This window comes from Myripristis murdjan, chromosome 21 (assembly GCF_902150065.1).
Source record: "Myripristis murdjan chromosome 21, fMyrMur1.1, whole genome shotgun sequence".
NCBI lineage: Eukaryota > Metazoa > Chordata > Actinopteri > Holocentriformes > Holocentridae > Myripristis > Myripristis murdjan.
In genome coordinates, this window is record NC_044000.1 from 25,569,208 (window position 1) to 25,586,547 (window position 17,340).

The window sequence follows — 17,340 nt, forward strand, 5'->3', positions numbered from 1 at the left end:
GTGTTTAGTGTAATTTTAAATTAGTGAGTATGGAGTTGTCATTTCCTAATAAGACAAGTGCAAGTGCAATTAAAGGCCCATGGTATTTAAATTGGTGGTGGTGTGTAAACCTTTCAGTAACAAGTAATCACTCACCATTCTCACTTCTGACGACAATAAAGCCAGAGGAGTTGGAGGGTGGGCTGATGACACCAATGGCATTCCTGGCAATCACTCTGAACTCATAACGCTCATTTGTTGCGAGGCCAGTGACGGTATACTGGCAGTCATGCACGTCAGTCAAGTTGGCCTTGAACCAACGACCCTGTCCTTGGCGTTTTTCAATGTTGTAGCCAGTAATCTTGCTGCCTCCATCACGTTTGGGTGCATCCCATTTCAGTGTCACTGAGTCACTAGTCACATCAATGTAGTCCGGTTGGCCAGGAGGATCTGAAAAACACAGGATTTACCATTTATTTTACAAACACACTCATTTCAAAAGTTCTCCAGTTACTACGTATAAATTACAAGTACCATGTGAATAGAATCAAATAAAGTGATGTATTCATAAAGGTCTGACCCAGCACTTACCAACAGGAGAGACTGCCATGGTGGGCTTGCTCTCATCACTCATGCGGCTGAAGCCAGCATCATTTTGGGCGTATACTCTGAAGGAGTATTCCAGGCCCTCAATCAGGCCCAAGATCCTGTACTCCCTCTCAGTAACCAGCACAGTGTTGACTTTCTGCCACATAATGCTGTTCGCCTCCTTCTTCTCCACATGGAAGCCCTGGATGGGTGTACCACCATCATAGATGGGCTGTTCCCACTGGATGGTCATGCCGTCATTGGTAACATTGTATACTACGGGCTTGCCTGGTGGGCCTGGAGGCCTAAACTGGTGTTTGGCAATGACCATCTGTGAGATCAGAGGCTCGCTGACACCATACCTGTTCTCAGCACGCACTCTAAACTGGTACTGGACACCTTTGATCAGGTTAGGGACCTTGAACTGAGTTCCCTCCACGCTGGAGCAGGCCATCTTCCAGTCAGTCTGGGAAGTGTCTCGCTTCTCCACAGAGTAGCAGGTGATTTCTCCGCCACCATCATCATTTGGTTCATCCCAGGAAATCATGATGCTCTCAGCCCTCACCTCATCTAGCCGGATGGGTCCAACGGGCTTTGATGGTGGCCCAAGAGTGATGACATGGATGTGGAAGGACTTCCTGTTAATCTGGTTGTCTAAGGTCAGGGTGTATTTACCCTCATTCTCCTTCCTCACATTCTTTATCATTAGAGTGGCCTTGTTGTTTGTCTTCTTGAAGCGCACTTGGTCACTCTCCTTCAGAGGCAGGCTGTCTTTCAGCCACAAAATGGAAGGTTTGGGTTTGCCCCTGTATGGCAGCTCAATGTGTACATTGTGACCAAGGCGAACACTGAGGGAGCCATCTGGGTAGTCTGCAAGGCAGGCTTCAGGAGTGATGATGTAGTCAATCACCTTGATAGGGCCCACCTCAACAAAGTCACCTTGTCCCTTCTCATTCCTGGCAGCAACCCTGAAGAACATGTTTGAGTGCTCCTTGAGTTTCTTGACTTCAAACTCACATTGTTTGCTGGTACCTCCCAGTGACCATTCTGCCTCGTCCTTGAGCTTCTTCTCAATGACGTAGTCAGAGATGATGCTGCCGCCATCATAATCAGGCTTCAGCCACTGTAGAGTAACAGAGGTCTTGGATGAATCCTTCATGGACACCTCCTTGACACTTCCAGGAGTTTCTGTAGCCTTCACTGGCTCAGCTGTGTCACAAGGATCACCAACACCATTCTCATTCTCTGCTGACACACGGAAAAAGAAGGATGTCTTCTCTGAGAGATCCTCAATTGTGTAAGTTGTGTCTGTGCATTTGTTTGTCACAGCAGAGTAGGCTCTCTTGGAAGAGTCTCTCTTCTCAACGATGTAGTTTGTGATCTCTGCACCGCCATCAAGGAGTGGAGGATCCCAGCAAAGAGTGACCTTTCCACGGGTCACGTCCTTCAGCACTAGGTTTCTGCACTGAGCGGGTGTGTCCTGGACCTTCACGGACAGCGTTAGGGTCTTGGCCTCTCCCACACCATTCTCAATCTTCACTGTGTATTTACCGGTGTCAAGCCTATTTACCTCACGCATAACAAGGACTGTGGTAGTGTCTGAGTGGTGGAACTCATATTTGGGGTTATTGTCAATGCATTCCTCTCCCTTGCTCCAGGATGCAGTGGGAGCAGGTCTGCCCTTCATAGGAACAGACAGCTCCACATCTTTGCCAGCCTTCACAATATAGTGAGTTCTCATGGCTACATCTGAATCAACCTGGGCCTCCTCTGTAAAAATAAGAAAAATAATAATAAAAAAAAACATATAAATAAGATTTGTAAAGGTTTTGTAATTATATTCAAGCATTGCCTACACTCCAAATGTATTTTAGGTGTGTTTCATGTACCCAAGATATCCTTGGCCTGTACAGCTTCCGTCATCTCAAGGGGTTCTCCACAACCAGCACAGTTAACAGCAGACACTCGGAAGAAGTAGTTGACATCTGGCTTCAGGTCATGGACTACGTATTCTGTCGTCTTGACCTCTCCCTTTGAAGTAATGAGCGCCCAGTTTTCCTCACCCTCAACCAACTTTTCCACCATGTAGCTGGTGACATCACTGCCTCCGTTCCATTCAGGCTTGGACCAGCCCAGGGTAATGGAGGTCTTGGTGGAATCGACCACCTTTAGCTTGCAAGGCTCATCTGGTGGATCTGTTGAACAGAATGTATAGGTTAGGTTGAGAAGAGGGATGCGCATATGGAAGTTGAAGGATAAGTCACAGACTGCAGGTTTCTGTAGTTCAGAAAGTATTACTATAAAGCTAAAGAAAATCTAACATAAATGCATCTGCAGTGTTCATTTGTTCCATTCATTTTAGTTTATTCTAACTGTGGAAAAAATTGGGAAGGTTCAACCATCATTGCACATACCAACTGGGTCAGCAGCCTTATAGTAGTCAGATGCATCAGAGAATGGTCCTTCTCCAGCCTTGTTGATAGCACAGACACGGTACTGGTATTCTTTTCCTTCTGTCAGATGGTAGACAGTCTGTTTGATGTCAGTGACAGGATCTTTGTAAACTCTGATCCAGCGAAGGCTCTTCTTGTCACGCCTCTCCAGGTAGTAGCCTGTTACAGGGCTGCCTCCATCTACACCTGGTTTGTCCCATTCTACCACCATGGTGGTCTTTGTGATAATGTTCACTTCAGGAGTATGAGGCTGCCCAGGAGTTACTGTGGAAATACGTTGCAAATATAACAAAAATATAAGAAATATATATATAACAATAATTTGAACAATGTCCAAAAGTTGAAAATCTGCAGATTTTCAACAAAATAAATTTTTTGCTATTATGACAATGCCCTAATGGAAAATGTTAAATGCACGCCTGTATGTAGTTGATTAACAGGTTGGCATTCATATGACAGATAACTCTATATATACATGACACTTACCAAAGGCGTTCTTAGCAATGACTGGTTCAGATTCCAGAGCATCTCCAATTCCATACTTGTTGACACCCATGACGCGGAACACATACTCGTTTCCTCGCACCAGCTTGCTGACACTAACGTGGGTTGTCTCCAGGTTGTCTGAAACTGTGGACCAGACAACTCTGCTGGTTTCACGCTTTTCAACAATGTAGTGGGTCACCTTGGAACCACCATGGTCAGCTTCAGGCACAGGCTCCCAACTGAGGATGATCCTGTCTTCTGTGACGGAGTTAAAGGTGATGTTTCCAGGTGGGGGTCCGGGTTTATCTAGGGGATGTAAATAGATATACCACATGAAGGCAGAAATAAAGGGATAATGCACTAAATAAGAATATCACTGTTTCAAAGTCATTGGAAAAAAAAAACTAGAAGAATCTGTTATATTGCAACAAGAACACATGAATACCTAGGATTTCAATCCTGATGGATGCAGATGCTGTGCCCAGAGCATTTTTGATTTTAATGTCATATGTGCCTGTGTTGAGGCGAGTTGCATCCTTGATCAAGACACCAGAGGAATCAGTTGTGCTCTCAACAGAAACGGTGGACGTAGCTATCAGTTCCTTTCCATCCTTGAACCACTCAATCACTGGCAGAGGTTTGGCAATGATTCCCACTTTGAGCTTGACAGAAGCTCCAGCCTTGTACTGAACCACATCCAGATACTCAGGGGGCAAGTCAATGGTGGGGGCACCTGAGACGGCATTAATTGATATAAGCAACAAATCAATAATTACAATGTCAACCAGACAAATGATATATTTTAACTATAAAATAAACCAATGACTCACCACATGAATCCATGCATGTGACTGGACCAGCAATAAGAGATGGGTTGCTGACTGACCCAACAGCGTTCTTTGCATAAACTCTGAACTCATATGATTCATCCTGGTTCAGTCCAGATACAGTGAAGCCCATCTCAATTATGTTTGTGAAGTTGGCCTTCACCCATCTGCCACTGGGAGCCTCTCTCCTCTCCACACTGTAGCCAGTGATCTTGCTTCCACCATCATATGGAGGCCTCTGCCAGGCCAGGCTGACAGAGTTCTTGGTGACGTCTGTGATGCGCACATTTGCTGGGGGCTCTGGAAAACAATGATTGAGGAGGAGAAACAAAATGAAATAATTAAGCAAAGAAAATTTTTCCAACTAAAGTTTTCCATTTATTTTAGACTATCTGTAAATTCACCAATTTTAAATACACTCATATTTAGATATTCAATTTTGGTCAAACTGCTCAACCTATATTTCAAATAATCTCACCTAAATAGTCACTGAAAAATTTTACATACACCACACCAGCTTTAAATACTTACCACAGGCATCAATAGCCAGCACCTCCTCGGATGTCTTGCTGACCTTACCGATACCGGCTGCATTCTCAGCTGCCACCTTGAACTCATAGATGAGGCCAGGGCAGATGTTGGTGACTCTCCACTGGGTCGCTGGGATGGCTGTCTTATTGACTTTCTGCCAGAGGATGCTGCTCCTCTCCTTCATCTGGAGGTGATATCCAATCACAGGGTTTCCACCATCAACCACTGGCTCATTCCAGCAGACAGTCAAGCTCTCTCTGGATACGAAGCCCAGCCATGGTGTGGATGGAGGTCCAGGGATGGCTGTGATGGACAAAATGACAAATATTAGTGATACCGTTCATAAAGATTCACAATCAGTGATCAGAAATTTTCACCACCAGTAGACATTTGGTTTAAGGGTAATCAGTAATAAGTATTTGACTTCTTTTCTTACTGTATGGAAGCTTGATTGTGATTGGTTTGGTGTCAATGTGGTCGCTGATGCCATAGCGATTCTCAGCCTTGATTCTGAACTGATACTCCTCTCCCTTGGTCAGTTTGGTCACCTTAATAGCACTTCTGGCAATGTTAGAGGAGACCTCTGTCCAGGTAGGAGTGCTGGTCTCACGCCTGAGGACAACATAGTTGGTAACAGGACTGCCGCCATCATACTCTGGAGGTGCCCATTTCAGACAAACTGTGGTTTCTCCAACCTCCCCAACTTCAACTGGACCAACAGGAGGTCCAGGTCTGTCCAGGACAACAAAGATGATGAAGATCTTGGTGGTACCACCTACATTTGAGGCAGTCACTTCATATTTGCCAGCATCACTTGCAGTGCTCTCATTGAGGGTGATGAGAAGGCTCTCAGGAGTTACTTCAGTCAGGAGCCTCTTGGATCCCTTAATGACGACATTGTTCTTGGACATAGTCACCTTTGGCATTGGCCGGCCAGTAAGAGGAATCTCAAATGTCAGGTTAGAACCTGCTCTCACATAAACAGTGTTCTTGGGATAGTTCTTCAAGTCAAACTCTGGAGCCTCTGTTGAAAAAAAAAAAGACAGAGTGTAATGAGTAATGTTACACTACAGCTGGGTACAAAATGGGAACGTTTCTGTGGCCTTTAAAAACACATGAAAATATAAATATAAATTTTCCCAAAATTGAGATTTTTTTAGTTTTTTCAAGCTATCTTAATAAATTATGTATGACCTTTTATGGAGCAGCAAATCCATCAAAATAAATGTTGTTGACATGTAACATAAATAGTACAAATAAAATAATACAGCAATAAACAACCATAAATGTATCTATCTGCAACTTGTTCTTTTTTTTTAAAACATAATTCTCTGAACCTATTTTTGAAGTGCATTTGATGTTTTGTGATGTGACTCATTCTCCAGGTCAGGGACTACAGATCCATACAATCCAAAGTAAAAATGTGGTAGTAAAAATAGAGATCATACCATGTATTTCCTTGACGAGAACAGGTACAATCATCTCCTTGGGTTCGCTAAGTCCAGCGTGGTTCTCAGCACGGACTCTGAAGAAGTACTCTGCACCCTCCCTAAGGCTTTTAATGGTATGGTTCATGGTCCGCACCGTGGCACACTTCACCCACTTGTTTTGTCCTTTCTCAAGGGCATCAATGAGGTAACCAGTCACTCTGCTTCCACCATCATATTCTGGTCTGGTCCATGCAATTGTAATGCTATCCTTGGTAACATTTGCAACGCCAAGTTTCATGGGTGGACTTGGCACCTCTGCAAAATTGACAGGTATAAAATTTTTATCAAACCTATTTTGAGGTAACATTTTCCATTAAATATCATTAGAAATAAAACTCTATTAAACAACCGTCAGTTTGTACTTTACCTGTGATCTTTGTGCCACTCTTGGCCTCCTGAGGGACACCCACTCCATACTCATTTTCTCCAATAACTCTAAAGTAATAGAAGGCTCCCTCTTGCAGATCTTCTATTTTGTATGTCAGTGCATGGCAGTTGCTGGTCACAGAGACCCAAGCCTTCTTACTTGCCTCACGTTTCTCAACATGGTAGGCTTTTACAGCATCACCACCATCATTCTCGGGAGCTTCCCAAGTGAGGGTTGCAGAGTCCCGGGTCACTGCTGTAACTTTCACATTGACAGGGGGTCCAGGACTGTCAAGCACCTTGACAACCATGGGCAATGTTGCTGTTCCCAACGGTGACTCAATGGTCACTGAATACTCTCCAGAATCATTTCTTGTTGACTTCTCAATTGTCAGTGAAGTACTGCATTCTGTTGATTCAATGGTTCCTCTGACCTTGAGATCAACACCCTCCTTAGCCCATGCCACTGATGGCACAGGTTTGCCCTTAAACGGTACATTAAGAGTGAATGCTGTGCCATGCTTGACCATGAGGATCTTGCGCATGTCAATGTCAGCATCAAATGATGGTTCTGCAGTTCTGTCCATAGCCACAGCTGCATCTGAATATGGGCTACGTGGGCTGCTGCCAACTTTGTTGATTGCCTTTACACAGAATTCATATTCTGCATCTGTCTTCAATCCAGTGATTGTGAACTCCAGGCTTTTTGTAAGAGGAATAACTTCGACCCATCTTGCTAGCTCTTCAGGGGATTCAGGCACCTCTTCCTCATACTCCTCCTCTTCCTCCTCTTCATCTTCTGCCACCTCTGGTTTTGGTTTGTGGATGTAGTCTCTATATTCTACACTGTATCCGAGAATGGGAGCACCACCATCAGCTGTTGGTGGTTTCCAGGCAATGGTTACAGTGTCTTTGGTTGAATTGAGGATCTTTGGCTTGGTTGGGCGTGAAGGAACAACAAGCGCATCCTCTGCTCTGAAAGATGCAGACGTGTCACTTGGAGGACTCAGGCCAGCAGCATTTTCAGCAAAGACTCTGAAGTCATAATCACAACCCTTGCGCAGTTTAGTTGCTATTGTGCTGCATTCAACAACAGGTTCTCTGTTCACACGGACCCAGCGCATTCCTGTCTTCTCACGGCGCTCAATCACATATCCTGTGATAGGACTACCACCATCATTGACTGGCTTGCACCAGGTTAGGGTCATAGAATCCCCAGTTACAGCAGTGACCTCAACACTAGTGGGAGCAGAGGGGAATGTGTATGGATCTGTAACCTTTATAGCTTCACTTTCTAGGGCCTCTCCAAGTCCATACTTGTTGACAGCCAAAACCCTAAATATATACTCATTGCCCTTGAGTAGTCCTGTGACCTTGTAGTATGTTTTTGTGAGGTCTCCCTTCACCAATGTCCATGCCAGGCGGCTGGTCTCGCGTTTTTCAACAACATAATGAGTGATCTCAGCACCTCCAGTCTCCTGAGGTGGACCCCATGACAGAGTGCATTCCTCAGCTGTGAGACCTGTGATCTGCAAAGGTCCTGCAGACGGCCCTGGCTTGTCAAGAATCATGCAGTTGACTGGCATGGTGACTGTGCCGGCAATGTTCTGTAGAGTCAAGGCATACTGGCCAGAATCTCTTCTGATGCAATCCTTCACAATGACAGAGGTGCTGGTGTCTGTAGAAACAATCTGGATTCTTGCCCTCAGCTCAATCTCCTTGCCATCCTTAGTCCAGGAAATGACAGGAGCAGGGCGTCCAGCAAGGTCAGCATAGATTTTCAGAGTTTCTCCTGCCTTTACCACCACTGTGTCTCTGAACTTGACATCCATCATGATGCGCGGTGGGTCTACATCATCCTTCACAGTGATGGAACCAGTGTTGTCAGATGGCTCACTGAACAATCCAGCTGCATTCTTAGCAATAACACGGAAATCATACTGGCAATTCTCTGTGAGGCCTGTCACATCATAGTAAGTCTCTGGCACATTGGTGAAGTTGCACCTTGTCCAGCGACCTTCAGGAAGGTCTCTGCGCTCAATGATGTAGCCAGAAACCTTGGCTCCACCATCATACTCAGGTTTAGCCCAAGACAAGGAGACAGATGTCCTGGTCACAGCGGTGACCACAGGTGTGCCTGGAGGATCACATGGATCTCTGGCTGCTACTGCTTCACAGGCCTTACTGCATTTACCAATACCAGCAATGTTCTCAGCATAGACACGATACTCATACATCATGCCCTCCTCAATGTTGTTGACTTTGTACTCTGTGTCCTTGATCATACCACGGTTCATCTTTGTCCAAAGGATGCTGGTACGCTCCTTCCTCTCCAGATGGTATCCCAGAACAGCACTACCACCATCATTTACAGGTTCATTCCAGGTAACCACCATATAAGATTTGGTCGCCAATTTAACTATTGGAGTGGAAGGAGGCCCGGGTTGTTTGAAGTTGTACTGGGCAGTGATTCCAGGTGAATCAAGATATGTGCTCTTTCCATAACGGTTGACAGCATAGATGCGGAACTGGTACTCTGCTCCATGTGTCAGACGGCCAGCCTTGAAAGCTGTTCTAGCAACATTGCTTGCTGCCATTTGCCATTCTTGTGTGTTTGTATCTCTCTTCTCAACGATGTAGTTGCTAATTGAGCACCCACCATCATAATCTGGTGGAGACCAGGACAGTGTGATGCTGTCTGAGGTCACAGCATCCACCTTAATACCTTTAGGTGGACCTGGTTTATCAAGGACAACAACTCCAATGTCTGCTGTGACTGTGCCAGCTGTGTTGGCCAGGGTGATCTCATATTTTCCAACATGTTCTCTTGTGGCCTCCTTGATGATAATCTTGGATGAGGTTGCATTGTTCAAAATGGTCACTGATGAGGTTTGCTTCAGGGGAAGGCCATCCTTTTTCCAGGATACAACAGGCTTAGGTCTACCTCTTACTGGAACCTCAATAGTCAGATCCTTGCCGGCTTTTACAGAGTATGTGGTGAAGAGCAGGTTGACAGAGGGCTCAACTGCAACATCCTTTGCAACTACGGGCACACCAAGATCCTTAGGCTCACTCTTTCCCTTCTCGTTAATTGCAACAACTCTGAATAAATAGGCTTCATTAGCATTTAGGTTAGAAACTGTAGCTTCAGGCACCTTAACTGTGCATGCTGTGCCCCACTTATCACCTTTCTTAGGCTTAAACTCGACATTGTAGCATATGACTTTGCTTCCACCATCATGAGCAGGCTTCTCCCATGCCAATGACACACTGGTCTTTGTGACATCAGTCAAAGTAACCTTACTTGGTGGCAGAGGCACCTCAGCCACTTTAACTTCTTTTGTTTCAACCATCTGTCCTTGGCCAAATTCATTAACAGCACAGACTCTGAAGTAGAAAATGCCACCCTCAGGTAGCTCTTCAATCTTGAATGAGTTGGCTGTGCAATTGCTGGTCACAGTAGTGTAGGCCTTCCTGACAGACTCTCTCTTTTCTACAATGTAGTTTGTGATTTTAGCGCCACCATCAGTGAGTGGGACATCCCAGGCAAGAGTCACTGAATCCTTCTTGACCTCCTTGACAGCAAAGTTCTGTGGTGCACTTGGTGTATCCAGAATTCTTACAGCAACAATGGCAGATTTGGTACCACTGGCATTCTCCAAGGTCAGTGAGTATTTGCCACTGTCAAAGCGGGTGACATTGTCAATGACAAGCATAGTGTATGAACTTGTGGCTTCAATCACAGCATGCTCAGTGAGAACACCTTCCAGCTTCTCCCATTTCACGGCAGGTTCGGGCCTTCCTCTGATGGTGACAAACAGACGCAGAGTTCCACCTGCACGTACAGATACCACCCTTCTGAGGTCAGCATCCAGCTCAATTTCTGGTGCTTCTACCCTCTCAGAAGTGACCACAGTGCCATGGACATTAGCAGCCTCTCCTACACCCTCTGAATTGATGGCGCAGACACGGAACTGGTATTCTCCACCTTCCTTGAGGTCTGCGATTTTGAGTTTAGTGGCTTGAATGCCAGTGGGTGGAGTACACATGGTCCATTCCTTCTCAGCTGGTGCCTCTACTGCTGGTGCCACTTCTGCCTCTTCTGCTGGTTCTGGCACTGGTGTATACTCCCTCATTTCAACAATGTAGCCCTTGATATAGGCACCACCATCAAAGTCAGGTTTTCCCCAGGACAGAGACACAGATGACTTAGTGTAGTCTGTGACTTTGGGATGGTGTGGAGGTCCGGGTGGTGTGGTGGCGTCACATGCTCTGTAGAATAAGGACAGTTCACTAAGGTCTCCCATTCCAGCCTCATTCTCGGCAGCAACACGGAATTCATAGAAGTGATCTGTCATGAGACCTGTGACCTTAAAGTGGGTGTCAGTCAGCTTTTGCCTGTTGCACTTGGTCCACCTAACACTATCTTTGTCACGCTTCTCGAGGTGGTAACCCTCAATATCGGTTCCACCAGTCTGCTCTGGTGGGGTCCATGACAGAACCATAGAGTCCTTTGTGATCTGACTTGCCTCTGGCGTTCCAGGAGCACTAGGTGGCTTGTATGGATTGCGTGCTATAATGGGCTCAGACTCAAGATAGTCACCAACACCATATTTGTTGACTGCCCTTACTCTGAAGATATATTCGTTTCCAGCCATCAAGTTGGTTACTTTATAGTACAAAGCCTGGATCTTAGGTGCAGCTGCTGTCCAGGACAACCTGCTGGTCTCTCTCTTCTCCAGGATATAGTGAGTGATGTTAGCTCCACCGTCTAGAGTTGGTTCAGACCAGGAAAGGATGCACCTGTCAGCCATGACTCCAGTCACCTTAATAGGTCCAGTAGGAGGACCTGGTTTATCCAAGACCTTGACAGTGATGGGGAAGGTCTTCACACCACCAAGGTTTTTGAGGCTAAGGTCATAGTGACCACTATCAAGCTTGGTGACATCCTTGATGGTTATGGCTGCACGTTTCTCTGTGTTTTTCACTTCAAAACGCAGGGCCTTTTCCATCTCCTTGCCCTCCTTTAGCCAAAGAACATCAGGGACTGGTTTGCCATAGATATCTGCATCAAGAAGTAGGTTTTCTCCAGCATTGATCACAATGACATCCTTGTATTTGGGATCCATTGAGGCTCTTGGTGGTTCAATTTCATCAGTAGCAGTGATAGGCCCAGAGCTGTCAGATGGCTCACTGAAGACTCCAGCTGCATTTCTGGCAATGACTCTGAATTCATATTGCTCGTTTTCTGTCAGGCCAGTGATGGTATATTCAGTCTCAATTATATTAGTGAAATTTGCCCTTACCCAGCGGCCCTCAGCAGAGGCTAGATCTTTCCTTTCAACCACATATCCATTCACCTTGCTGCCACCATCATACTGTGGCTTGGTCCACTGAATCTTAATTTGATTTTTAGAGATTGCTACAGCTTCAGGAGCACCAGGAGGATCACAAGGGTCACGAGCAACAAAGGACTCAGATACTTTGCTGCATCGGCCAATGCCAACAATATTTTCAGCATAGACCCTGAATTCATATCCAATACCCTCCTCAAGATTGCAGATCTTGAACTGAGTATCAGCAATAAGAATCTTGTTCAGTTTGTTCCACAGAATGCTGCTCCTCTCTTTGCTTTCTAGATGGTAACCAATAACTGCACTACCACCATCATTGACTGGCTCATTCCATTCAATTATCATCATCTCCTTGGTTGCAGATTTGACATAAGGTGTTCCTGGAGGCCCAGGTGGTTTATATGGGTACTGCACAGCAATAGCCTTGGAGTCAAGAGGCACGCCCTTTCCATATCTGTTTTCAGCTATGATTCTGAACTGGTATTCTGCACCAGTCTTCAGCTTGGTGACCTTATAAGCTGTTCTAGCAAGCTGTGTAGTGACTGTCTGCCATGTTGTGGTGGTGGTATCTCTCTTCTCCACAATATAGTTCTTTACCTGGCATCCACCTGTGTACTCAGGGGGCTCCCAGGAGAGATGGACAAAGGTGTTGCTCACCTCAATAACTTTGACTGGGCCTGTTGATGGGCCAGGTTTGTCAAGGATAATGATGCCTACATCCTCTGTGATTGTGCCAGCAGAATTAGTTGCAGTAATGGTGTATTTGCCAAAGTCCTCCTTGCTTGCCTCAGTAATCTGAATGCCACTTGTTGTTTGAGTGTTAAGGACATTAACTCTTGATGTTACCTTCAGAGGCTGACCATCCTTGGTCCAAGTAACTCTAGGTTTTGGCCTTCCAAGCACAGAGAATTCCAGTTTCAAATCCTTTCCAGCTAATACGCTATAAGTATTGAACTGCATCTTAATGCTGGGCTCAATGGTCATGTCACTGGCAATCACAGGTGTAGCAAGTGGCTTGGGATCACTCTTTCCCTTCTCATTGTAAGCAATGATACGGAACTGATATTCTGTTCCTGCAGTCAAGCCTGTGACAGTGCCCTCACATGTCTTAGTATTTGTTGCAACTCCCCACTTATCTGTGCCCTTAGGCTGCATCTCGATCAGGTAGCCAGCAATTCTACTGCCTCCATCATGCTCTGGTTTCTCCCAAGCCAGAGAGGCACTGACTTTGGTGACATCAGTGAGGAAGACTTTTCCAACAGGCAGAGGCACCTCAGAGGCCTTAGAGGCTGTCTTGGTTTCAACAGCCTGACCAATTCCATATTCATTCTCAGCCATGACTCTGAAGTAGTACATAGCACCTTCAACCAGGTTCTCAACTTTGAATGTTGTCTTGGTGCATTTGGTGGATACGTTGGCATATGCCTTCCTGGTTGACTCACGTTTGTCAATGACATAGTTCTTGATCTTGGAACCTCCATCAATCAGTGGTGCGTCCCAGACAAGAGTGACAGAATCCCTTTTGATGTCTTTCACAACAAGGTTTAGAGGGGCCCCAGGTGTATCTAAGATTTTAACGGTGACAAATTCAGAAACAGAGCCACTGCTGTTGGTTACAGTCAGGTTATATTTTCCTGAATCGGCCCTGTCGCATGAATCAATGGATAGCTGTGTGAAGTGGAGAGTCTTCTCAACCACTGCTTTTTCAGGCAGGTCACCCTCATCCTTAGTCCACTTAATCTCAGGAGTTGGTCTGCCCTTGAATGGAATATGGATTCTGACAGATCCTTTGGCTTTCATAATGATACCCTTCCTCAGCTCAGAGTCCAGATGGATCTGTGGTGGTTCTGTCCTTTCCTCAGGCTTAGCTGTTCCTGAGATGGAAGCTGGCTCACCAACTCCCAATTTGTTCAGAGCACACACTTGGATCTTATATTCCTGACCCTCAGTGAGTTTGGTAATTTCATATTTGTTGACACGCAGGCCAGTGGCTGGAGTAACCATAGTCCACGCCTCCTCCTCAGCCTTGCAGACTTCTACAATGTATCCTTGGATGGTGGTGCCACCATCAGACAGGGGTTTGCCCCATGACACTGTGATGGAGCTCTTTGTGGAGTCAATCACATGCACATGTGCTGGTGCACCAGGCTTGTACTTGGGATCACAGGCCTTGTAGTATGATGTTGGCAGGCTTGGCTCTCCCACTCCAGTCACATTCTCAGCAGCAACTCTAAACTCATACTCATGGTCAGTGGTGAGACCTGTAACTCTGAAGGAGAGGTCAGTGACCTTCTGCCTGTTGCATCTTGTCCATCTGATTCCAGCTCTGTCCTTCTTTTCAATAATGTAACTGGTAATCTCACTGCCACCGTCACTCTCAGGGGCAGACCAGGTGATGGTCATACCATCATGGGCAATGTTAGACACATCCTCAACATGAGGTGGACCAGGAGGAACAAATGGAGTCCTCATGATTACTCCACCAGACTCCAGAGGCTCACTGACACCATAGCAGTTGACTGCCATGACACGGAACATATACTCATTGCCTTCCAGCAGTTTGGTGACTTTGTAGCATGTGGTGTCACAGCTGTTGGAAACAACAGTCCAAGCTAGACGGCTGGTCTCTCTCCTTTCAATGATGTAGTGTGTAATAGCACTGCCTCCATCATGCAGAGGGGCCCGCCATGCCAGTGTGCATCTATCCTCAGCTACTCCGGTGATGTGGAGGGGTCCTTCACATGGGCAAGGCCTGTCTAGGACCACAACCTTGAATGGAACTGTTTCAGTTCCAGCAACATTTGTCAGCTGTAGAGTGTAAAGTCCACCATCAACTCTGACACAGTCCTTAATGACAATCATAGCATGGTTTTCTGTATTTTTGATCTCCAGTCTGAGTGTATTCTCAACTGGCTTCTCATCCTTGAACCAATGGATTGTGGGCAGTGGCTTGCCATGGACATCAGCGTCCAGCTTGAATGTCTCGCCAGCATTGATGACAATTGTCTTGGTGAATGCTGGGTCAATGGAGAATTTGGGCGCTTCCACGGCATCACTTGCAATAATTGGTCCACTGTTGTAAGATGGCTTGCTAATGGTACCAACAGCATTCTTAGCAATGACTCTGAAGTCATATTGTGCGTTTTCAGTCAAGCCAGTGACAGTGAACTGGGTCTCAATGATATTTGTGAAGTTTGCCCTAATCCAGCGGCCCTCTGGCAGATCTCGCTTCTCCACAGTGTAGCCAGTAATATTACTGCCACCATCATATTCAGGCTTGGTCCACTGAATGACAATAGTGTCTTTGGTGACATGGATGGCTTGTGGTGTGCCAGGAGGATCACATGGGTCACGGGCAACACAGCCCTCAGAGATCTTACTGCACCTGCCAATGCCAACAATATTCTCAGCATAAACCCTGTACTCATATTCAACACCCTCTTCTAAGGGGTAACTCTTGAAACTAGTCTCATGAATGAGTGTTTTGTTTATTTTGACCCAGAGAATGCTGTTTCTTTCTTTTCTTTCAAGATGGTAACCAAGGACAGGGCTGCCACCATCTGAGACAGGCTCGTGCCATTCAACAATCTGGTGATCCCTAGACAGAGAGGAAATGAAGGGAGTGCCTGGGGGACCTGGCTCTCTGTATGGGTACTGGGCCACCACAGCAGATGAATCCAGACCATAACTCTTTCCATAGCGGTTCTGAGCAATGATTTTGAACTGGTACTCGGCTCCAGTCTTTAGTTTAAGCACTTTGATTGACGTTCTGGCACAGTTGATGCTGACATTCTCCCATGTTGTGGTAGTAGTATCTCTCTTCTGCACAATGTAGTTAGAGATCTGGCAACCACCATTGTGTTTTGGTGGGTCCCATGAAATAGTCACACTTCTTGTTGTGATTTCATCAAACCTGACTGGGCCTGATGGAGGGCCAGGCTTATCAAGAACAACAATTTCAACTGTGGCATCCTTCTTTCCAGATGAGTTAGTTGCACTTATACAGTACATGCCACCATCATCACCTGCTGCCTCCTTAATGCTCAGTGTTGTATGTGTCGGTGTGTTAATAATGTTGACTCTGGTAGTAAACTTCAGAGGAGCGCCATCTTTAGTCCATGAGATTGTTGGTTTAGGACGTCCAAAGATGGGGATGTCAACATTCAGATCTTTTCCCACGTTGACACTGTAGTTGCTGAATGTAGGTCTAATTTCTGGCTCAAAGACCAAGTCCTTGGCCATCACTGGACTAGCAAGGACTCTGGGGTCACTCTTTCCTTTATCATTTATGGCTGTGACTCTGAACAAATACTCTTCTCCCTGGTTCAGATTGGAAACAGTGGCCTCCATTGTCTTGAACGTGTTAACACCAGACCACTTTTCCTGGCCCTTAAGCTGCACCTCAAGAAGGTACTGAATGACTCTGCTACCACCATCATACTCAGGCTTCTCCCAGGCCAAAGAGATACTGGATTTGGTTTGGTCTGTAACAATCAAGCTCTTTGGGCACTGAGGCACCTCTGATACCTTTAGAGGATCAACAGTTGCAGCAGGTATGCCCACACCATGTGTATTTTCAGCAAGGACTCTGAAGTAATAACTGCAGCCCTCCTGAAGTGGCTCAATCTTCCATGAAAGTGCATGGCAATTTGTTACCACAGCTGCATAAGTTTTACGTGTGCTTTCTCTCTTTTCAACAATGTAGTTTTTGATCTTGGATCCACCATCTAACTGAGGAGCTTCCCATGCCAGTGTCACGGAGTGGTTTGTTACTTCTGTGACCTTCAGGTTGACTGGAGCACTTGGTGTGTCAAGAACACGAACAACAACAAAAGCAGACTTAGTTCCACTGGAGTTCTCTGCAGTGACTGTGTATTTTCCACTGTCATGTCTGCTCATCTTGTCAATTACAAGAGAGGTGTAGCTGCTGGTCACCTCAACCTGAGCAGTCTCTTTGAGTACAGCTTCATCTTTGTCCCACTTGATGCTAGGAGTGGGCCTTCCTCTGATGGGAATGAACAGTCTCAGAGAGGCTCCAGCCTTAATAGTCACAATCTTCCGCAGCTCTGGGTCAATGTCAAGGTCTGGTTCCTCTGTCCTGTCTTGGGCAACAATGGCTCCAGAGACATCAGCATGCTCGCCAACTCCAACCTTGTTAATGGCACAGACTCTAAACTTGTATGCCTGATTTTCCTTCAGGTTTACAACTTCAAATTTGGTTTTCTTGATGCCTGCTGGTGGTGTGCACATTATCCATTCCTCAGCA

The 17,340-nt window shown here is 45.9% G+C and overlaps 1 protein-coding gene across 1 annotated transcript in view; it reads right to left on the reverse strand.

Annotated features, from left to right (window-relative positions):
- ttn.1 (titin, tandem duplicate 1) overlaps positions 1-17,340 on the reverse strand; it is a 202,656-nt gene that overhangs the window by 25,622 nt on the left and 159,694 nt on the right. The window contains 13 exon segments of the mRNA XM_030081335.1: positions 136-429; positions 571-2,337; positions 2,457-2,762; positions 2,982-3,284; positions 3,507-3,812; positions 3,952-4,239; positions 4,337-4,633; positions 4,865-5,167; positions 5,301-5,888; positions 6,313-6,609; positions 6,722-7,460; positions 7,527-10,781; positions 10,839-17,333. Of these exon segments, the coding sequence (XP_029937195.1) occupies positions 136-429; positions 571-2,337; positions 2,457-2,762; positions 2,982-3,284; positions 3,507-3,812; positions 3,952-4,239; positions 4,337-4,633; positions 4,865-5,167; positions 5,301-5,888; positions 6,313-6,609; positions 6,722-7,460; positions 7,527-10,781; positions 10,839-17,333 (15,238 nt within the window).